This window comes from Nematolebias whitei, chromosome 7, assembly GCF_014905685.2.
Source record: "Nematolebias whitei isolate Nwh7 chromosome 7, NemWhi1, whole genome shotgun sequence".
Lineage (NCBI taxonomy): Eukaryota > Metazoa > Chordata > Actinopteri > Cyprinodontiformes > Rivulidae > Nematolebias > Nematolebias whitei.
The window spans coordinates 16,770,301-16,794,790 of NC_056504.1; the positions used below are offsets into that span (position 1 = coordinate 16,770,301).

Sequence of the window (24,490 nt, forward strand, 5' to 3'; positions counted from 1 at the left end):
TTAAACTTTTCCCACAGTCTTGGAATATTCTAAACAATGTCTCTAAACTCTAAACGCTCTAAAAGAGCGCAGAATGTCATGATTTCAGCACTCTGCCTCCTCTGCTCTTTGCCACCTGCAAGCGCTCTTGGCCACGCCCATTTCTGGAGGTTTCTTCCTTTTAAAAGGGAGTTTTTTCTACTGTTGCCATTGTGCTTGCTCAGGATGGGAGACTGCAACGAAGCCAAGATTTACCGTGTCTGCTGCTTCCTTAGAGAACTTTACTTATTGGCTTTTCTATGTATGTGAATGTTTCTGTAAAGTGCCCTGAGACAACTTTGTTGTGATTTGGCGCTATATAAATAAACTGAATTGAATTGAACTTCTACACTCTGCACAGTGAACAGCTGATCAGCTGCAGCAGGAAGCTTATCCTGCAGTGTGAGCTGCACAAAGCTGCAGGAGGAAGCTTTTTCTCTTTTACCTTCTTTTGTTGTGGCTGTGTTTTTAATTTGCACTAATTTATTGTACCCTGTTTTTATTTGTTTTATCTTGTAAAGCACTTTGGTCAATGCAAGGCATTGTTGGAAGGTGCTATATAAACAAAGTTTATTATTATTATGCAGCTCTGGGCTGCACAAAGTTGCAGCAGGTTCTAAATAATTTAAAATAATTTATTTTAAATAAGAATTCCATGCTGATCATGCAGCTCATCCATCAATCAGCCAATTGTGTGTCATGTCCAATCTTACGTTGAAAAACTGCAATAGAGCGAGTCTGCAATAAACGAACTGCGAAGTAGCGAGAGACTACTGTGTATATATACATATATATTTATATACATATAGACATGCAGAGAAAGGATTCCTGTATTAATGATCAAATATGCCATAAAGTTGTTTCCCACTTAAAGACATTTTCCAAAGATTTACAGCTCTGAAGCAGCTGATCTGACATTCAGGTAATTTCTGGACCAGGAAAAAAAATGTTCAAATTAAAAGTGAAACAAGAGTAAATGTAACTTCAAAAAATTTTTTCTTGTTACGTTTCTTTTGTAAGGGCATTCTGAATACCTGACCATAAAAACTGCATTTTCCTCCACCGTTGCTCTTACTCTGCTTCAAGCCCACCACCTGGAACATCCACCCATCTTTGGGGCTGGTCTGTTGTTGCTCCTACTGCTAATGGTGATAAGGACCTGACTTTTCCCTCTGTGGGTGTGTGAGTTCTACAATTTCATCACCACACACACTATACACATCCTGAGTTATGAAAATTATGATACAATTACAAACATGGTGATTTCCAAACAAGCTTGCAGGATTAGAAAGTTACTAGGACCCATTTGTCTTACAGTCCACATGAAGTTAAAATCTAAATTAATCTTGACGAGTTCTGTCAAGACTTTGACGGTGGAACATGTGCATGTTGCTGAATCACACAGGAGACACTTTACTGCAAATGCTGCGTTGCTAATGTTAATTTCCTGTTTGTGAACTTAGCCCGGTACAGTACTTTTTTTCTCTGCACATTTTGTTCTTCCGAGAGCACGTTTTCTTTATGTCTTTCAAATCAGTAACCACAAAGTTAAATGAGCAAAGCTGTCTGAAAACAGTGTGCTGTGTACATGAGAGCATCAGAGGAAGACAACAGATTACCAGTACCTGCAGGCTCTGCTGCTTGTCGCTTGCTTTTGGGGATTTGCGGCCCGTGTTTTGTTGAGTCTGCAGCTGCTGTGACGTTGGCTGCTGCTGCTGCTGCTGCTGCTGATGATGATGATGTTGCTGCTGGAGAAGAATTTGCCGAGCCACTTGGAGCGCCTGACAGAGAAAAAAACAAACAAAAAAAAGCGTTCAACACTCAGAATAAAACAGTACAAGTTCAAAGACAGCATTTTCTTAAAACTGCTTTGATGTGACCTCTCATGGTAGACACCAAACACTAAAAGAATGCTTATCACCCGACAACTTTTGTGCTAAAGATTTGAAGTGAAATCATTTGATGTAAAACTATTTTATTGTGCATGTCCATGTGTTCTGCTACTACTTGAAATGTGTGTTGGGCATGACTTTCAGCTACTACCACACCTACCTACAGCTCAGTATCTGTAAAACTGACTAAATCTGAGTCATTTTTGTGCTAGTTGAGGTTGAAAGCTGTGGCGGCCATGTTGAATTGGACTACCTTGTGTAGAGCTATGTACAGTAATTACTTTCTAAAGCCCCCAGTATACTGCCGTGTACGTCCGTTCACGCGTACGTACGCATGTACTGTACGCAGAGGGTTCAGACTTCATACTCCAGTGTACACCCCGAGCAGCTGCAGAGCAGCTTCACAGACAAGGGGCGTTTACCTTTGGGACAAATTGACGTCACCGATTGGCCATTTGCTGACACGCCTACTGGATTGATTGACAGGTCGGAAAAAAAGAAAAAAAGCGAGCGCTGGCAGCCTCACGCAGCGGTGTTCTGTGTTTATATGTTGTTAATAAAAATATCTAAAATTTTTTTTTAAAAAAAACAGAGAGCGCTGGCTCTACAGCCCACACATCAGACCAGCCCACCAGGAAATCTACAGACCTTCCCACAGCCATGCTGGATCTGAGTTTAATTCGCTCGTGACAAATTCCTTCATTTCTCACCATTTCAGTCATGGCATCAACGGAGGAGGAAGAGATCTCTGCCTCTTGGCAAAAAAAACAAAACAAAAGAAAAGGCCAGATCAGGGATGAAGAAGGGGAATTTAATACATTGGTGTCACATACAAAACATTCCGTCGCTGGGCAGTTTATTGTGCGACACCGCGTACGCGTATGCGGTCGTAAAAATTAGAGCTTTGCATGGACATGCCCTGGGGGGTACGTCGTACCTCCACGTACATACCTCTGCGTATAGACGTACGCGGCAGTATATTGGGGGATTAAGTGTGGGGTTTCTGGGTTTGTCCTGTCTTTTCTGTTTCCTCGTGTTTCATTCACCCCTCAGTGGAGCTGGACAGTAATTCGATATCGACATATAACACGATATACTTTCATTCAATAATGATGATATGAGTTTTTAGCACAATTTTGATATTTCAATATGATTACAGCGTTTCACTGACACATTTCTTTTTCTGTTCAGGTTGAAGCGGCAGACGTTTCAACCCGAACAGAAAAAGCTGCGACACAACTTGGTAAGTGTGCGGTGACGTACATCACAGCTTGAAGGAGTCAGCGGTAGCAGGCTAGGCTAAGCTCCAACGCGTGATAAGTTTTCACTTCAAAATGAGTGCCCATGACTGTCAGAATGTGACTTCACAAGCGAAGAGAGAACAGATGACATAACTGATAAGAGACCAAAGACTAATTCGGCAGTGTGGAAGTAGTTCGGCTTTCTAAGATCCGATAAACTGCAGGTTTCAGTGTGCTGCAAAATGTGCCGGAGAGTCATTCCAACTAGCGGTGGAAACACATCTAACTTGTTCCATCTGAAGAGTTTCCACTCGACAGAATATGATGAGAGTCACAAGATGAAACACAATAAAAGTTTGAACCAACGTGTCCCTGAAACAACACCCCCAGCTGTATCAAAAGAGAAACGTTTGTTGTTTAAAGTTAAAACTATTAATATTGACAAAGTTGAGAGTTTTATGTTTATTTGACGGTGATTTCAAAATTTCTTTGAAGGCTAAATACAAATAAAAGGTGAACATTAATTTTTTTTGTAGTTTGTACAGTTTTTCGGGGGCTTTTATATTGTTTATATCGATATCGAATTATATTATGGACTGAAATTAAGAAATATATCGTGATAAGTTTTTTCCATATTGTCCAGCCCGACCCCTCAGTGTTCCTCCTTGTGTTCAGCTCCTGTCTCACCTGGTCTAATCCCAATCACCACAGGTGTTTGTCCTTCCTCCTCATCAGTGTCTATTTATTCAGCTTCCTTGTGTCTTGTCATTTGTCTGTGGACTGTCCTGTAAAGGCTGTCGTGTTCTGTCTCCCTCCATGTTCTCTTTCACAAAGTAAGTTGGCTGCCCCCTGGCATTTTGTTTTGTTTATTGAAAATAAACTTTAGTTCATTATTTTACGTGCAGTCTGCCTGCACGTGAGTTCAACACAACCTTAAACCAGAACATGAAATGTTTCAGCACAAAAAAAAAAGAAACTGTCCAGATGACCTGACTGAAAATTGTTGGATGATACTAAGAGTTTCATAAAAATCAGTCCACTAGATAATGAAACATTTTGCAAATGCTCACATCTGACGGGCCAAAACATTATCACCGTTACCTTTGATGGTGGGTGATAAACTTCTTATTTTTGTATTCATACAGTCATGGCAAACATAAATAATTAACAGATGTTAAAATAAATTCACAGACAAAGAAAAGCAACAACAACAAAAGATCTCCAGCCATCCAGAGGAAATATTTATCTGTTGATACATTGCCCTTACAGCAAACACAAAATGTCAAAGACCCTAATCTGGGCTTTTGATCCTCTTTGCACTCAGCCAAACTCCCCTCTAGAAAGCAAATAAAAGACTCTACGGCTGCTTCGAGTATCTGTGAAAGGACACGGCCTTCTCAGTGGAAAACATAATACAGCGCAGTCACATGTTTATTGCTCCAGCTACTCCCTTTTCCCTTACGATAAATAATCAAACATGCCATCCAGAGCAAACAAAGCTGGAGAGAGCTGGGGGCGAAAAAAACACTGTGGTCTTGAAAACGGCCAGCAATACCAAGAAAAGCAAGCGTTGTGTTCCCACAGTGAGCTGGCCAGCCTCACACCTCCACCAGTAAACCATCTGGGTAAATAACTGGCCTCATTCTTTCCATTTTCCCCACAAGATTGCTCTCACAATCAAACTAATGGTTCCAGGAGTCCATCTGAACTCATCTTTTAGACAGCCTGCCAGGTCCACAGACAGTTAGGAGAACTTTACTGGCTAGTGAAGAAATTAGATGAATATGTTGCAAGAAAATGAGAAAAAACACAGAGAACAATAGAGGAACAAACAAAAACATGAGTGAAAAAGTAAGTGAAACCCGACTGTGAGAAAACAAGTACCGAACAAGAAAAAAGCAAACAGAAAGCTGTGTGACCAGACAGAAGCAGATACCTGCAAAAATCAGCAGCCATTTAAGACAGAAAGAAGAAGCAAACAGCTGTATGATGGGCTCTGCATGGACTGACACCCCCCCCCCCCCCCCAGACACACGGCTGGAAGAAGACATCATGAGACATGAATCAAACTACAGGCCACAGAGACCACACTACTCTATGTACAACTCACTGCTCTTCACTTTAAAGGACCCGTACTCCAACTCACTCCACGGCAAACACATCGTATTCTGCATTTCTACTTGTCTTTTGCATTGAAATTGGAGGGGGAACTCCCTCCAGGCAAGGGACACTCATACAGAAAGTCTTTAAGCTCAAACTGAAAAGTTGAGTGAGCGAGATTCACTTCCACGCATGAAGCCAATATTTACATTTTACAACTTCAACAGTGTCTTTACTCTGAAGCAAATTGAAATCTGATTTAAAGCAAAAAATAAAAAAAAATATAAATATATATATATATATATATATATATATATATATATATATATGATGCAAATTAAAAGCAAACCTGAACTGTCAGAGAGTGTCGGAAATTAAAACAAAGCACTAAAACCGATAATAAAACTTTGAGGTTGCTTCTTGAAGTCATGCAAAACTTAATGATTTTTATGATATAGTTTAATATATATATTATACCCTATTTTCCACCGTACACGTCGCACTGCGCTATAAGTCGCATCAGTTCAAACATGTCTAATAAAGTGGAAAAATCCATAAATATGTCGCTTTGACGTATACGTCGCATCTATTATGCACCACCGCTGATGCGTCGAGTTTTTTACGCGTCACCGCTGACAACCTGGAAATGTGGGCTCGTGTTGTGTCAAAAATCGATTGGTTGCCAAATGGTGGCTAGAGGAGCATGCAAGGGAGGAATTTAACAAGATTAACACTTAAAAACGTTTATTTGTTTGCTCAAAATTATAGTAAAGGTGTGTCTCACTCTAACTTTTCCTTAATAAATGCACTATGACGGTCAAATCAGCTGTGTTTCAAAAGTCGATTTGTGGCAGCGTGCATGGGAGGACTCGCTGTGCATTTCTTCAAAATTTAACAAGATAACCACCTCAAAACAATTATTTGTTTGCTCAACTTTATAGTAAAGGTGTGTCTCAGTTGAACTTTTTCTTAATAACACTTCAATGGTCAAATCAGCTGCATTTTTCCAGGGTGGTGCAGCGAAATGAAGTTGATCTGACGGTTGCTCCAGCCGAGTTGGAGCCGATTGTGTCATTAATAGCCACTTTTACCTATTACATGGCACAACGGCATGCCATACTATCCTGATGCATGCTCAATAATCCAGGTAGAAAAATCTAAAAAAGTTAAATCTGGTCCTCTGGACATTAAAAAAAATTGTAGAAACGTTTCGTCTTTCATCCGAAAGACTTCCTCAGTCTGAGGTGCTGTATTCTGCTCAGTCTTATAACTAGCACCTTCTCAGAGTGGATCAACCAGTTTGCTGCTGACAACCAAACCAGCTGCATGCCACACTACTCGAGTGCCATCTAGCGGCTGAAAATGGTAGTGTTCAATATTTTCAGTCAGAATGAATGAAAATGGTCATGTCTCAGCCAAAAATTGTTTATAAATATTGGAAAAAAATCCATAAATACGTCACTTTGGCGTATATGTTGCAGGGCATAAAAAATTATGCAAAAAACTACAACCTAAAGGTAAAAAAAATATGGTAATGGCCCCTGATTCTCGGCATTGAAACACACTTTTGTTTGAACAACAAAAAGATAGAAGTTTTGCTGCTTTAAAAACTATTTAAAAAAGTAGTTACTTTATATTTTAGTGTATAACAGAATCATAAATTTTAAAGAGGAGTCAGCAGGGTCAGAATCTAAAACAATTGTTGTTCACGAGGACAAAAAAATCAGTAGCTAAATCATTCACTACGCCCTGGGTGTGGCTATTACTGGTACACTAAAGAGTAAACAATGTTTCTTTTAGGGTTTTTTTAAGTTGATGACACATGCAGTGAAATGTGTGTGTTTGTGCGTTGGGGTTTACAACCGAGGGTGTTTGAACAAAGACGGTTGAGTCAACAGGATATGATAGGAAGTTCAAACAGTAATGAATGAAATAATACATTTCTGGGAAGTCTTTCTTCACACTCTTCAAAAATAAAAGAAAATAAAAAGTTGACTCCATGAGGACTTGTTACTACAAGTACAGTATGAAACTGTGTAGTTATAACAGAATATATCAACTGTTTTAATTCCAAAACTTGCATCCCCCCAATCGGTTAGTTATTAAAACTCTACATAAAATAAAACAATGGCCACAACAACGCATTCTTGTTTTTATGTTTTGCTTTAATCACAGAAATGATGTATTAACATCAAAAAAAGCTATTTGAGAAAAATTTTAGCATATCGTCTAAATTGTCAACTACATAAAAAAACAAACTTGAAATATAAAAAAGAAAAAGAAGAACAAGATGATATGTTTGGAATCTGCAGCGTGAACATAGTGGCTCATAACAATGTTAATTGTAAATAGTGAATATATTGAGTAGATGTTGTTGGTATACTCATAACACTATGCGAGCATGTTGAGAGTCTGTTACAGAGTTATGAATGCTGCTGTCAAGTATGTATATTACAAAGGCCAGCGAGGTGACATACCTTTGAGAGGCCTAGCGCGGAGCTAGAACAACCTTTTGTGAAGTGTCACAACAATGTTTACACAGCACCCACTTTTCTATTTAAGAGCCCCCCTCTTCCTCCTCCTCTGCCTCTGAAAATGGTCTGCTTTTGATTTTACATTCAAAGGTACTAAATGTCTGATACTTATACTAATAAATAAATGTAGTATCTAAAGATTGCTATTACAGGTAGCCCTTGGAGCAGAACCCAGAAGTTGAAGACAGAACAGGACCAGCTTTCTGTCAGCTAGTCCCAGTACAAGTTTTACTCATGCCGCCTTCATGACACCATGAATGTGTGCAGGGGAGTAAGTTGACGCTGGTTCCTAAATTGCAACATGGTATCTTCTGTAAAATAGCTCCTGGTGACTTAAATTCCCAGTAAAGAGACAAGGTGGGGACAGCTGGTCAGTCAGTATAATAAATAGTATCTCACTGGGTTGCAACTGTGGGAGACTAGCAGCTGACTCAAAATTATGAGAGAAAAAAGGCACATTTTCCATTGCAGTCTCACTGAATTCTGAGTGTTTGCAACCAAGTAAACAGAGTTGTGCAGCTGTGATTTGCATTGCAAGTTTAGAAAATGAAGGCCATTTGGATATAAAGTGCTATTTGTTGTCATCACTGTATGTTCCCGTACAATGGCAAAATTAGTTCTCTGCATTTAACCCATAACATCTGAGATACACCCAGGTGGAGCAGTGGGCAGCTATGTAAGCACCCTGGGAGCAATTGGGGATTGGGTGTCTTGCTCAGAGACACCACGACGTGGGAATGGCTGGGAACCAAAATGCAACTTTCTGGTCCCCAGCCGGCTGCTCTGCCTCTACCCCATCTCGATCCCATCGTGTAGATATAAGGATAGACGAATTTAGACCATCCGTCCGTCCATCCTCTTTACCCGCTTCTTTCTTTTTCGGGTCGTGGGAGTCACTGGTGCCCATGTCTAGCTATCACTGTATGAGAGGCAGGGGGACAGCCTGGACTGGTCTCCAGTCCATCTCAGGGACATATAGAGACAAACGAGACAAACAATCATTCACTCTCTCACTCACACCTAGGGACAATTTAGAGTTACTAATCAGTCTAACATGCATGTTTTTGGTCTGTGGAAGGAAACTGGAGTACCTGGAGAAAACCCACACATACACGGAGAGAACATGCAAACTCCACCCAGAAAGGCCCCTGGCTGGAATTCAATCTGGCAACCTTCTTGCTGAGAAGCAACAACTCTAGCAACTGAGCCATCGTGCTGCGAATTTAGACCAGTTTTTTACTAATTGTTATTTAGCATTAATATGATTTTTAGACCTGGACATGCCTTTGATGGTACATTTGCACAGTATGCATATAGTCACTGTTTGTACAGTTAACAGAAACACAAACAGACACCACAGTTAAATTCATTGTACAGGCAACAAATACCAAGTAGAGAGAAAATTATCCAAGTTCTTCAGTAAAACATTAAACCCTTTAGTAAACGACAAAGTTTTATCATTCACAAACGTTACGATTTGGCATCCTTGACATTTGCAATCCACTTTTATTTTCCACAGTGAAAAGGTGTTCAAAGTTCACATCCTCTTCCTATTGTTAACGCAACTTCCTCAATAAACAACAGGCATTTTATCTGCATCTACTTTCACACCATATTAGCGAAGAGCATCTCCTATGTCCCCAGGGCTATCACACTGTGATAAGGGAACTGCTAAGTACTGCATGTCTTTATGTGCAGTGTGCACATGTGGATTATTTACAGGCTTTGGGGTTTCCTGCTGCTAAAGCCAGCTCTGGGTGTCTCACAAATCCGAGCTCAGAGCATCGCCACACAGTCAAGACAGCTTTCTACATAAACCCTTGCTGCACCTTTTCCCAACCGCAACAAAACTCAACACATAGCAGATCACTTTCTGCTCTGTCCGAATGCATCTTAACTGAAACAAATGATCAAAAACCAGACTGTCTCTAATAGCTTCTTTTAGATCAGACTGGATGACAAAGAAAGGAAGGAAGAAAAAAAGAAGAAATGCAGTAAAACATGGGGACCAACATTTTGGAGGTGAATAATTCAGGATATCTTCATTGGGTCAAGCACAGCAGCAGGAATATGTGAGGTAGTTTGCTCAAGCACATCAACAGAAAGACCTGTGTGTCTCTGTATATGTTGGGTCTTCTTGTTACCACTGGGGAAGTCTTTGAACGTGAACTGGTTTCAAGCAGATTGCTCCTAATTGCTAGAAGATGTGCAAGCAGGTGTAACTGGATCTCTGCGGCCACAGAGAGGAGAGAAGGAATGAGATGCGCATCTGTTTGTGTTTCTCTCTCTCTCTGTTTGTGTGTGTGTGTGTGAGCGCATGTGTGGAAGATTCCTTGTTTACTCGACAGCCGTGTTTCACCAGCCGTTATTAGGCAGGAGTGTGTCGCTCAGAGACAGCCAGCAACAACACTAATATGTTAGCTCTTAATGTGGTGCAGCTCACAAGAAATCCAGACCTCTAGTCTTGCTCTGCGTTCTCAAGGGGACTTCAGAAACAGCGGCCTAAATGTCAAGGTTATGAGCTTGACTTTCTGACTGACTGTGAATCTCAATTTACCTGACATTTATCACGTCTGTTCTTTTCTTTGCAAACACACACACACCTCTGCTCCTCAGTGGCAATCACACAAGTAACCAGCTTCTTCCCACATCAATTTATTCCACATACACTAATTAGCCATATTATTATGACTATAATGATTATTATGAGTCAAATATTGAGTAAGTCTGCCTTGTGGCAAAGATTTCACAGAACCGTAAATAGTTCACTCAGGTTCATGGCACTGAGCTGTCAGAAGCCGGTCCTTAAAGTCCTGCAAGTTGTGTGGTGTGACTTCTATGAATAGGATTTCTTTATCTAGCACATTTTAATTAGATTAATATCTTGAAGGTTTGTTACGTTCCTCAAATCAAGCTTGAATCTTTTGCAGAGAGGCAGGCCAAGCTGAAAGAGTGATGCAAAAGTGTAAAGAGCATTGCCCAAAGCATCCTTCTTCCCCATTTGTGTGTCTTCTTCCTTTAGTGCATCCTGATGCCATGTTTACTTCAGGGTAAGTGATGGCCATGAGCCCAGCAATTCACAAAATGTAAAAGAAAACACTTTAAAATAACAACCAGCATTACTCAACCATTTGAGCAAAATATATTATTTGATTAAGTCAGGAAAACCAGAACATCCTTCACTCACCACTATCAATACTATGGATAAATCCTGGACCTCATACGGCAGGGCTATTCAACTGGCAGCCAACGAGCCACTTCTGGCATGTGTTTGACTAAAGTCCAACTCACCAATGAATACTTTATTTGTTTCAATAAATAGATAAATAAATATATAAATAAATACAATCAAAAAATGTTGGTGAGAGTGACCTTTAAACATTTTGAAATGGTAAATATTTCTGTCAGAGAGGCAATTCTGTTATATACTCCTCAATTTTCAAAAGTTTCATGAACATAGAGAAGTACACCTTATGAAGAGCCATCTCCACACTAAAAGCACTGACTTACACGACAATATGCCAGGCCAGACCAGGTATCTTCCTGTGACCATTCTTCATTGAGGATACTCAATGCTTACCCACTTAGTACTTTCCCCCTTATACCCCACCTCTGACTCATGGTGTCAGTTTACAGCCAATAACAAAGACTTCAACATAATTGCCAACGCAAACCTGAACAGGACATTAACAAGAACAACCCATGTCCACACTCAGAAACATCATTAACAGTCTAACACACTGTAGTTTGCAGTTTTGCTGGGTGAGTCATCCAGTGACGTAGCTCCACTGGCCAATAAACGGCTGCTGTCTACTTACATCAAAATTATCACCTCAGAGAAGTTCACTTGAAACCACGAACAAGGTGGTGCCATATACCGGACTGAGTAAAGGTGTGTACTGGCAGTGGTCAGACCTGTAACTGGTGAAGTGGTGCAGAAACAATGAGAGTTGAGACTGTGGCAAAGGAACTTTTGTGAGTTTGGGGGGAAATAAAATTAAGTTAAACAGAGACAAACATGTTTGCTTTAATCTGGGCCTGCAAATAACCAAGCTTTGGTGTTAATAACATTTGCCGGTAATTATAAGGATTAAATTAGCAGAAACATGAGTCAAAAGGCTGCATGCTTTCACTGGGGCACACTCTTTCCCCCCTCCCACTGCGCAGGGAGTTCTGATAAACTGATCATATCAGTGTGTGATCGCCCACGAACCAGATTAAACAACAACAAACAAATTACTGGGGTAATATTGATTAGGACAGACAACAAATTTGTAGATGGTTAAAAACAATTTAACTGCAAATAAGACTGATTAATGAGTTAATTCATGATAGTAAATGACAAGAAGGAGATGCATCATGCTCGCTTTCAGTCCAGCTGAGTTTTGCTCCGCCTCTTTTGGTTCACCTCAAAGTTCACCTCTAAGCAGGATGTGGACGCTTCACCTGTGATTTATGAACTGTTTGTGAAACAACTGGTCTGTGCAGCCATTTCATTGTAAATGTGAACTGGTTCTTAATGGACCCACCTGAAACAGCAACATGTTGATCATTCTGGGAACATCAAGAACGGTCTTTTTCTTTTTTTTGTTGTTATTTTGGAAAGTGTTCATATTTGGTTGCTGATGGAGAAGTTCAGAGAGGGTCAGAAAGAACTCCATTGTGTCTTTGTAGTTTTAGAAAACGCATATGACAGGGTGCCGACGGAGGAGGTGTGGTATTGCATGAGGAAATCTGGAATGGCAGAGAAGTATGTTAGACTGGTACAGGACATGTATGAGGACAGCAGGACAGTGGTGAGATGTGTTGAGTGACAGATGGCTTCAAGGTGGAGGTGGGATTGAATCAAGGACTGACTGAACCAATTGTTTGCTCTGGTGATAGACTGACTAATAGATGAGGTCAGGCAAGAATCCCCATGGACTATGATGTTTGCAGATGATGTGATCTGTGGTGAGAACAAGAAACAAGTGGAAGAGAACTAGGAGAGGTGGAGGTATACACTTGAAAGAAGCGGAATGGAAGTCAGCCGTAGTAAAACAGAGTACGTGTATGAATGAGAGGAAGGCCGGTGGAACAGTGAGGCTACAAGGAGCAGAGGTCACAAAGGTGCAGGACATCAAGAACTTGGGATCATCTGTCCAGGAAAACGGGGAGTGTGGTAAAGAAGTGAAAAAGAGAGCCAAGGCAGGATGGAGTGGATGGAGAAAAGTTTCAGGAGTGATTTTCAACAAAAGGGTGTCAACAAAGGTCAAAGGAAAAGTTTAGAAGACAGTGGTGAGACCAGCTATGTTGTATGGTCTGGAGACAGAGACATGGACAAAAAGACAGGAGACAGAACTGGAAGTGGCAGAAATGAAGATGCTAAGGTTCTTCTTAGGAGTGACAAGGATGGATAAAATTAGGAATTAGATTATCAGAGGTACAGCACAGGTTGAACAACTGGAAGATAAAGTTAGAGAGACCAGACTGAGATGGTTTGGACATGTCCAGAGGAGGGACAGTGGTTTGGACATGTCCAGAGGAAGGACAGTGGGTATATTGGTAGAAGGATGTTAGAAATGCAGCTGCCAGGAAAAAAGACAAAGAGGAGATATATGGATGCAGTTAGAGAGGACATGGAGGTAGTTGGAGTGAGGACAGAGGATGCAGAGGACAAGAGTGAGATGGAGAAGGATGCCTCACTGTGACAACCCCTGAAGAGGGAAAAGCCGAAAGAAGAAGAAGAAGTAGTAGTAAAGATGTGGCAATTCATAGAAGGCAGAATAATATTTTTGTTAAATAGGAGGAATTGTGTGCCATTTTTCCTTTTAAAATTGTTTCACATTAGAATATAAGTACTTTTATTGCAAGGAAATAAAACTTGAAATGTAATTTTTTTGAGCTACACTTTTAAGTTATGTTTACTGCATTTATGAGTCAATGCAGCAAAATAAACAAATGTAAAAGGTAATTGTAATACTTGGTTAATTTACATAATTACTTTTAACTGCTGGATGTTTGGCCCATCAGCTGTTGGCTTTCAATAACTGTGACCAATTGAGCAATTTAGTTAAATAGCCTTGTCATACGAGATCCAAAAAGTTTAAGCTGCAAAGTGACCAATGTCTCCATAGTTTGATCTCTATTCAAGTTTTACGTTTGAATATAAATAAATTAGATTTGTTTCCCTTATGAAAAAATAATATACACCTCAGCTAATAGTTTTCAGGTGTTGACTGAAGATTTACATAGCTCTCACCTTGCTGATGTATGTCCAAATCATTTTTTTCCCAACAGGTTTAGTTGTAATTAGTTGTTTCAGTTTAAAAGCATGTTTTTGTAACATCATCTTCATGTGTAGGGGAGTAGGCAAGACTTAAAATCTCACATCTCTAGCTCCAAGTCTCTGGTTCCAAAAATACAACATGGCAACTCCCACTAGCTATGTTTACATGGGCAAAATTCTTTGACTGGACTGAAATGTTTTTAGATTAAATAACTCAAATGTATCATTTGAGTTATTGGCACAATCCCTTCACGACGAGCATTTACATGCAGCGGCTTTTATTCAGAATAGAAATATTGACATGCGCAATGTGGTAAACTCTCCTTTAAAAAACCCCACAGAGAAGTTCTACTTCCGGTTTACTTCCGGGATGAACGTAAACAAACCTTAGCACCCAAAATGGACCCACGACAGGTTTTAATGACGGTGGAGACGTTACTGCACTCCCTGACTGAGCTACAGGTAATACAGATCATTTTGAGCTCTTTCAAAGTTTCTAGTAGAAATGCATCGCTCACCGACCAGTTTTACTTCCCCGACATGCTAATATTATTAGCATCTAGCCAGGCGGAAACACATGAGGTAGACATGGGTTGCACATGCACAGTCAGGTCAGTTTTCCACAATCGGAAAAAAAAAAGATCAGATTAAGTGTTTACATGCACATGTTCGGATCATGAATCGGCATAAACCACCCGTCTCATTCTGATTACAAATTATTTCGGATCGAGCTGAATCAACAAAGAATAATCTGAATGGAGCATTTACATGACACATTTTTATTCCGAATGGCCGTTTAATCTGATTACTTATGTCCATGTAAACATAGCCACTGGGCCCAGCAAGCTTTAATTTTCAACAGAAGGAAATGATGAGTATGCACACATCGCACGTGATTACCATTGGTGGTCACCACAGGCACCAATGGCTCTAGCACAGTCAACAAAACTGCTATTATACAAAACTGCTCAGGGGGCTGCAGTTTCTGAAAGCCAACACCTTGGGGGCTGGACATCCAGCGATTAAAATCATAAACTAAAGTTTACAATGATCCGTTACATTTCTAAATTTGTTTATTTTATTGCATTGAATAATAAATGCAATAAACAGAACCCAGAACCCCAAACCCAGAATCCCCAAAACTCGTATTTTCCGGCGTATAAGTCGCTGTTTTTTTGCATAGATTTGTCAGACCTGTGACTTAAACGTCGAAGCAACTTATATACTCCCCCCCCCATATTTATAACGTAATTTTTGACTGACGTTTTAAATTTTGAATAACTGCAACAGCGAGTCCTCCCGCATGTGCTCGCTTCACTCAGCTGGTGCGGGCAGAGGAACGCCGGAGAGCTAGCGGCTCCGGCCGTGAAGGAAGTATGGCGCCGCGCTGCCCAGGCGAAATAAAGTGGTTTTGACCATTAAATAAATGTATAATAACTGCAACGGGTCAGCGGTGACACATAATAAATGGGACTTATATGCCAAATGACTGATGCGACTGATGTGAATTATACTCCGGAGCGACTTATATGCCGGCGGAAAGTACGGTAATAATATATATATATATATATATATATATATATATTTTTTTTTTTTTTTTTTTTTAATGAAGTGGGCCGGATTGAAGTCACCCGTGGGCCGGAAATGGCCCGCAGGCCGCCAATTGAATAACCCTGCTCTAGCACTTATCACTGTTCTACCAGTTATCTTTCCTTGGATAATATTTGATATGTTCTGGTTACTGCAGAATGAGAATATCCCACAACAGTTACAGTTGTGGAGATGCCTTGACACAACCACCCAGATATTACAAGTTTTTCACTTCACTTCTCAGTGATAATGGGTGATTGATTTAATAGATGATTGATGTAAGTAGCAAACAGCCTAAGCCTGAATAAGCTTCTCAAAAAAGTGAAGTAATCATCCAATAAATCATGGAGCCAACTGTAATGGACACTGTAAAGCATGAGTGAAAACTTCTGTAACAACAGAAAGGTGTTGAATATGCAGCCAGACCATAATGATTTCACGTAGAATGCATCATTTGAATCGAAATACATATAATTTTTTTTTATTATTTAGCACTGGGTAATTTTTAAAACATGTAAGCAGATATGCAGTGTGGTTTATGACTATTTGTATTATTAGCATTCATCCAGATTTTTTTTTTTTTGCTTTTCTCTGTAATACAGACATTTATCTGCAATGCAAAGTAGGAAAAGTCTGATTTTCCACTAAGTATATAATTAATGCCATTTCCAAAAAGCCACTCCACATGGAAAACAGGCTCTGGGGCTCAAACCTTACACATTATGGGGCTCTTGCAACAACACTCTCCAGTCTGTTTAGATTTCCAAACTAATTCATGTAGAATACATAAATAAATCAGCATTTTATACTCACTTCAAACCATTACATTTATTTCTTTAGCTGCACTTTTCAACTAATCTATTAATATTTATGACAACACTAAACATTTGAAATACCCACGGTAAAACAATAAGGCTGTTTATGTACTTACATAAGACAAAATATGGTTAACAAAACAAAAAAAAAATTGTTTGTCCAACACACTAACCCAAGTTAGTGCTCTTTTATCCTCCCAAAACAGCTCATGACAAATAAAGGACAAAAAAGAACAAGAAAATAAAATAGCACAAAAGTAAAATGATTAACTGTGAGTGAAGGTACAAGAGTTACAAGTCTGTGAAGCAGGGCTAATGATCGAGAGAGGTGTGTGTGTGTGTGTGTGTGGGGGGGGGGGGGTAACAGATGGACAAAGAGTATAACAATGACAATCAGAAGACATGGCTATGGGAGAAAATAATGTAGCAGAGAGGAGAATAAGGTTGCAGGAGGTGCAGGGGGAAGAGTAAACAGTGCCCCAACAAGGCTCTTCGGGCACACGTAGCCTGGTACAAAGAGGTCAACCCCCCATTCAACACTCCCTTACCCAGCGAGGTCAGCTCAGCTATGTAGGCCTGACACTTTCCGTTTGATGTGAGCTCTGCGTTTGTTTGGATTCCCCAGCCTTGCTTAGCCAGCAGCTTAACAACAGATGGCAAAAGAAGGGCTCTATTCAGTCTCGTCTGGATCAGAAATCACACCAAGAAAAGTACACAAGCCGCAAACAAAACACACAGACACACCAAAAGCACACACATGCAAATGACATGGATTGCCAGAGTTGCACATGCTGCAAATGGGAGAAAGGCAAATAAAAGTTTGTTTGCTGCCAACAAATATCTCATTGCCACAAAAACCCATGCAAAAAAGCAATAAGGAAAAAACATATGCTACCACAGGCAAGGGAGCAAAAAACACTGGCACTTGTGTTGTCTGATCCCACCACACAACCCACTGGAAAGGTTCAGTAACTGAGCAGATCTCAGTAAAAGCATTTCCGTCCTCCACCATTATTAAACGAATACTGCGTTCATTACAGCTTTAGTGCGGTGTAAACTCATAAACACCCTCCCAGAGTACAAGAGGAACTGTCAACTAAATATTGTTTCTCTCAGGAGTCGCTCTTCCACCTCAATTACGCCTTTCAACTTCACAGGCTCAGTATGATAAAGTGGCAGTAAAAATCATTCACATTAATACACCATTGTGCATCTGCTGCTAAAGGTAATTAAAGAAGTAAATGACTCATAAGAATAGACATATTAGCCACAAAATGAAAGGCAACTGGGCTGCCTCATGAAAATATGTACCATTAAGATACTGCATTTTCATATTGAGGTAATCAGCTCCACTAGCCTGATGCTGATTTAATCCACTCCAGTGGAAAGTCTATCAGCGCACAGCCGCATGTCACTGTCTCTGATGTCTGCTTGCCAAGAGCTTCATATGCTACTTTAGCACTGAGTGTGAATGGCCCTACTAAATGGGGGGAGGCCACACACGGTGAATGCTTAGGTATCATTTAGAGGTCGATAAAGATAAGTGTGAAAGTGCGAGAACAATACTGTCAAAGCTAAAAAAAAATAAATAAATAAAAAAGCAAAGAAGGAAGGAAAAAATCTGGGAATTGTACAACAGTGAGATCTCAGCGCTTCCTTTCTCCCTGACCTCAGCTTTCTGCCATGAGCACACAAGGCCTTAAATGCCCACCACTGAATATGGTGCTAATATCCATCAAGTTGATAAAGTAAGAGACAGAGGCACGCCGACTGTGCTGAGTACTTAGACAAACTGTTAGAAGATGCACGCTCCTTGCGATTGCATCGGTGGTAGAAGTGTTGCATCACTTTGTAGCAGGCAGTGTTGTGCTTGGGAAAATGTGTGCTTCCAAAGACCCAGCGTGAGACCTAGAATATTGTGAGCAGATTTTATCATGTGTGAATGATATTGTTTAGAATGGGAAGATGTATCTGTGCAGGTCTCATAGACAGAAAACTTAACATTACTGATACAGTTGAGACTTCCAGGATATGACCAGTAAAACCCCTAAATCTTTCAATTTAGTTGTGGTGAATTTAGATGAACATATCTTCCACACAACTATATGATAGTGTTTGAGGAGGGAAGGGTGAACAGACGTTTGGCAAAATCAGAGAGTGTCACAGTGCTTCAGATCTAAAACAATGGTTTGTCTCTTCAGCTGTCCATTCTTTAGCTCTTTGCACCACAGGGCATGCTGATTAACTCTGCATAGATGCAAAAGTAACTCATCTTGATGAATAACCCCACTAATCAGTACAGCAGACAACAACAATGATGCTGCCCAAAGCTAACTTTGACTTCTTGTGAAGACAGATTGACAATGACAAATGATCATAGAGCAGACGATCATCTTGGTGATTCAAAAAAGGCAAATACATGTGTCTTTAGTATGAAACAGCTGTATTGCAGCCTTTGTGATACAATGATAATGTTTATAACAAGAGTTCATACACTTGGTATTAAAAGGTTCATATCTACAACTAGTCCATCCATCCATCCATCCAGCCATCCATTATCTTTACATGCTTTTTCCTTTTTGGGTCATGGGGGGTCACTGGTGCCCATATACAGCAGTCATTGTGCGAGAGGCAGGGGACACCCTGGACAGGTCTCCAGTCCATCACAGAGAAACATAGAGACAAATGAGACAAACAACCATTCACTCTCTCACTCACACCTAGGGACAATTTAGAGTTACCAATCAGCCTGACAGTCATTCAATGTTTATTTAAACAGGTTAGTCTCACTGAGGCACGAGGACACATTTTCAAGAGACCTATTTTACACAAAACTACAGATAAGGTACACAAAACAATAAACAACCATAAAATGTATATATACAATGAAAAGTCAATACAATTAGTGATATAAAACTAAAAATAATCAAGCTACATTAAAACATGCATGTTTTTGGTCTGTGGGAGGAAACCAAAGTACACGGCAAAAACCCACGCACGCACAGAGAAAACATGTAAAGTCCACCCAGAAAGGCCCTAGGCCAGGATTTGATCTGGCAATCTTCTTGCTGAGAGGCAAGAGATCTACCAACTGAGCCGCCTCTACAACTAGTGATAAATACATTTAATTTATTAAATTTGCTTACAACTAATAACAAAAAGAAACAAGTGGTACAACAATGTCTCCTGTCACTGAGGTATTTGAATAGTGAATGGTTATTTTGTTATTTTTCAAGTTATCTCGTTCACAACATGCACAGAGGGACAGATGAATGGAGGGTGTTTCCAAATCCTTTTTGCTCCGCATGGGTGGACAATAACATTATTTGGCTACAATTTCTTTGTGATCTTAAGACATTTTAAGATCTTGTGTGTGTGTGTGTGTGTGTGTGTGTGTGTGTGTGCGTGCGTGCGTGTGCGTGTGAATGTCTGTATGTCTCAATGACCCCAGAGAGCTATACCAGTGGGGGCTCAAGCCCCTGGCAGGTTTAACAAAGCTGGGCAGATCTCGGGGTAGAGGACAGACAAAATTGAGCACCAGGTCCTCCTGGTTCAGGGTTGGACATACGGCATAAGCCTACTTGCTGAAGTCAGAGGTGTGACTAAAATCTACTCAGACCAAAACATATAATCTGCATTGAATATGGAATATATACACCATGTATGAGACATCTAAAGCAGCTCAAGTCCTTTGCAAGACGGAAACATACTAACTGGACATACTAGTGAATGTCGCTGGATTGGTGTTGGTAGGCAGGTGACAAATGATGGATTAGTCATACAATACTCAGGGCACCAAGACCAGCATGTATCTGGTGTTGTCACCATAGTACCCAAGAAGAATGTTAAGATTCTGCTAGAGTGGGAACCAGTAAATGAAAGGCTGATCAGAGCTCGCTTCAACTCTAGGCATTGCAAACTCACCGTATTGCAATGCTATTCACCTACAAATGAAGCTGAAGTTGAGGACAAAGACAGCTAGTATGAACAGCTTCAAACAGATGTTTTGAAGGTCCCACAGCATGATATAGCATTGATTACGGGAAACATGAACACTAAGGTTGGGATTGACAACACCAACTTTGAATGTGCTATGGGGATACATGGCCACAGCGTGATGAACAAGAATGGTAAGTTACATGCATTTGTAGACTTTTGTCTGGAAAACAACTGTGTGATTGGTGGAGCACTATTTCCACAAAGACATCCACAAACTTCCTTGGAACTCACCTGATGGCCGTGCTACCAATCAGACTGAACACACTGCAACTGGTGGTAAATGACAAATATCCCTCCAAAATGAGATTCCTTCATGGAGCTGATGTGTATAGTGGCCACCACTTAGTCATAGCAACCAATAAACTGAAGTTACAAAGTACTGAAAAGTAGAAGAGTTGTCACAGAAAGCACAATGACATCACCAAACTCACATGTCAAAAGACTAACAGAGTATTTGTAGTTGAGTTGGGTAATCAGTTTAGAGCACTAACTGATACTACCGATGACCCCAGCGTAGACACTAAATGGGAAAAAAATAAAGAGAACCTATGTAGACAACTACCAACATATTTGGCTTTAGAAAGAGAAAAAATAAACAGTTAACTCCTGGAACATGGCAAAATATTACAGAAAGGAAACAACTAAAAGCCCAGTTGCTCAACACCAAATCACCCAGACTCCAGCAACAGCAAACTTATAAGAACAAAGTTCATGAAGTAAAAATGAGCAACCGAAACGATAAGAGGACCTATGTGGAACATCTAGCTAAAGAAGCTGAAAATGCTGTTGCCAAGAGGAACATGAGTACTGTTTTTCAAATTGCCAAATAGTTAGTTGGCAAGCCCATCAGCCAGAAAGGCCCAGGAAAAGACAAAGTCATATTAACAACAGAGAATGAACAAGCAGTTCCATGTATCCATTATTTCCAAGAAGTTTTCAATAGACTGGAACCAAGTGACCCTGTAGATCTATCATTACCAGAAGGGGTCCTTGACATTGACATCAGTTAGCCCAAAAAGGAAGAGATATGTCATGTCATTAAAGCCTTAAAGAATGGAAAAGCCTGCAGCTATTCTACTGATAGATCTACTGTATACAAATATGCCAAAAGCTGACCTAGACACCTCAACAAAGACCATTACAGATATGTTTTAATTAATATGGGCCAAATATACTTTATCTGAGGACTGGTCCAAAGGACTAATTGTGAAGCTTCCAAAAAAAGGCAACCTAACGGTCTGTGACAACTGGCATGGTATCTCTCTCCTGTCATTACCATCAAAGTCTTCTGTTGAATCCTGGTGGACAGAATTAGTTCGATATTGACAACAAGCTGAGATAAGAACTAGCTGGATTTCAAAAAAGGAAAGGATATGTAGACCAGATACTTGCTCTCAGAAACATCAAAGAGCAATGACTAGAATGGAACAGTACACTCTATATTAATTTCATCGACTTCCAGAAAACCTTTGACATGTTGCACCGTGAAACTTATGGAAGATCTTGAGGTCCTATGGACTACCTTCTAAGATAGTGACTTTGATAGGGTTGTTTTACCATCATTTTGAGTGTAGTGTCATACTGGATAGAAAACTGTCAGATTGGTTCTAGTAGAGTCTGGTGTTAAAGGCTGTGTCATCTTTCCCATCTTATTCCTAGTTGCCATCAACTGGATCATGCCAAAGACCACAACAAATAAACTGAGATGAATCCATTGGACTTCTTACCATAAAAATTAGTAATCTACATGAAAAGATGACATTGCTACATTGTTTTGCTCAACAGACTGGCCTGAACATCAGTACCATCAAAACCCATGTCACACGTATCAATCTAACATCAGATGCACCAGTCACTGTGGATGACAAACCACTTGAGATTGTCCAGGAATTTTCTTACCACAGAAGTCTTATAAGTACTGACAATGTAATTAGCAAAGACATTTCAGCACAATTAGGTAACACACATGTTGCTTTTGTCAGACTGCAGTCTATCTGGAGGTCAAAGCATTATCACCTTCAAACCAAGCTGAGGCTGTACAACAGCAATGTTAAATCTGTTTGGCTATATGGTTCTGAGTGTTGGAGTGAAACACAGATCTATATGAGAAAACTGGATGGCTTTCACAACATCTGTCTGAGGTGAATATTTGGCATATTCTGGCTCATGCCAATGAGTAATGACAATCTATACCAGAAGACCAAGTGTGAGTTTAAGGGTGGAGATAAAATATTGTCATCTTAAATGGATGCATCATGTACTGAGGCTGGACAGTCAACATACACCTAAATGTTGGACACCACCTGGTAAAAGGAAACAGGGAAGGCCAAGAACAACATGGCAAAGGACAGTGACATCAGAGCTGCAGGAGGTGAATCCTACATGGGGTGAAGCACAGCCAGCCAGTGACAGAAGCAAGTAGAGACAGATGATAGTGGCCTTATGTCCCAAAAGGGACAAACGGGACTAAGCTAAGGTTAAGACATTTTAACTTTTGACCATAAAGCTTTTTGCATATTGCAATTTTATAAGATAATTTAACCTAAACTGGAATAATTTAACAAGCTTTCATCCCTAGACAAAAATGCTTTTGTTTTCATGCAATAATATTTATGTTTTTTAATTCATATTAATAAATAAACTGAACATAAAAGCAACAATACACTGCAGCATCAAATTGATTGAGGTACAATTTACAGATGCTCTGAGACAGTTATTGTACAAAGTAACCAAGTGTGATATATGGAGCCGTCTGCATTCAGTGACCAGACTAAACCTAGGTACAAAAAGGTGTTTCTAAACTTTAAGAGTCCAATAGTTTTTGAGCAGTATAGCCCCTTGTGTTTCATGCTTGACTGGGGCAAAATAAATGCGCATTTCTCCTTTTGAAAACTGTCTGCCTTTCTTTGCAAGCCATGTCACGACAAAACGCCTCCTTCACTGTCGCCTTTTCCTTTGCCTAGAATAGTTAAAAAAAACACTGATTACAAAAATAATTCATAACTGCAGCTCTTGTGCTGAGGGAAATTTTCGAGTGTGTGAAAGTATGCGAGTATGTGTGTTGATTGAGATTTCTTCTGAAGAAGTGGGTTTTCTATAAATCACAAGCCAGTCCAATCGGGTAAGGATTGAGTTGCAGTGGGAAGAGACAGCTCCCTGGGAATAGCAATGTCTCTGCTGAAGTCATTCCAAGATGGGTAATATGATCTGATACTGCCAGAAATAAAGGAAGAGGAGACAAAAGCAGGGGGGAAAAATAAGATTGCCTCAGTCATAAAGAGGAGCGACTTCCAGCAGTGACCAGACACATCACCCGTCACACTGGACTGTAATGTATTACAATGTCACAGACAGATGATGTGTCACACAGAGGGCTTCACTTCTAGTCTTTTAGTCTCATAGTATAGTATTACAGTATTACCCATATTATTAACCTTCACTAAGTTGATAGAAAGTTGTGGCAGGTGACAAGTTTGAACAAATGTGTCTTTAAAGCTTCAGGAAACTAACTTGTGAAAAGTCTGTTTTTCACAAAGTAACTGCTGAAACTGAATAATCATGTATTAACCAATTATATAGATTCTGATTGTCTTTTAAAGCAACAATTGATCCAGGCTCTCTGAGTTCCACTAAACAATAAACCTACCAGCTGTACATGGATCTGACGGCAAAAGCAAACTGTTGGGAAAACATGACCTCTCAAAATAGCTCTCATCACCCATCAGTGTTTATACGGAAATTCACCAGATTATCTGAAGGACCTTCTTGCTCCATATTCATCCACCCGGTCCCTACGATCACAGAACAGTAATCTCCTCCACCTTCCACGAACTAAATTAAGAACCATGGGAGATCGGGCATTCTGTGTGGCTGCCCCCCACCTCTGGAACTCCCTCCCTGAATATCTGAGAGCTCCACAATCATTGACTGACTTTAAAAAAGGCTTAACGACTTTTCTTTTTAAGCAAGCCTATTCTGCCTCCACATGATTTTATCATTTATTTTAGTTGATTTTATCACAGATTTTAGTTGA

The 24,490-nt window shown here is 40.1% G+C and overlaps 1 protein-coding gene across 1 annotated transcript in view; it reads right to left on the reverse strand.

Annotated features, from left to right (window-relative positions):
- Nucleotides 1-24,490, reverse strand: part of foxp1b (forkhead box P1b) — a gene marked incomplete in the record, with an annotated part of 454,424 nt that overhangs the window by 178,080 nt on the left and 251,854 nt on the right. Inside the window, 1 exon segment of the mRNA XM_037678670.1 lies at nucleotides 1,644-1,799. Within this exon segment, the coding sequence (XP_037534598.1) occupies nucleotides 1,644-1,799 (156 nt within the window).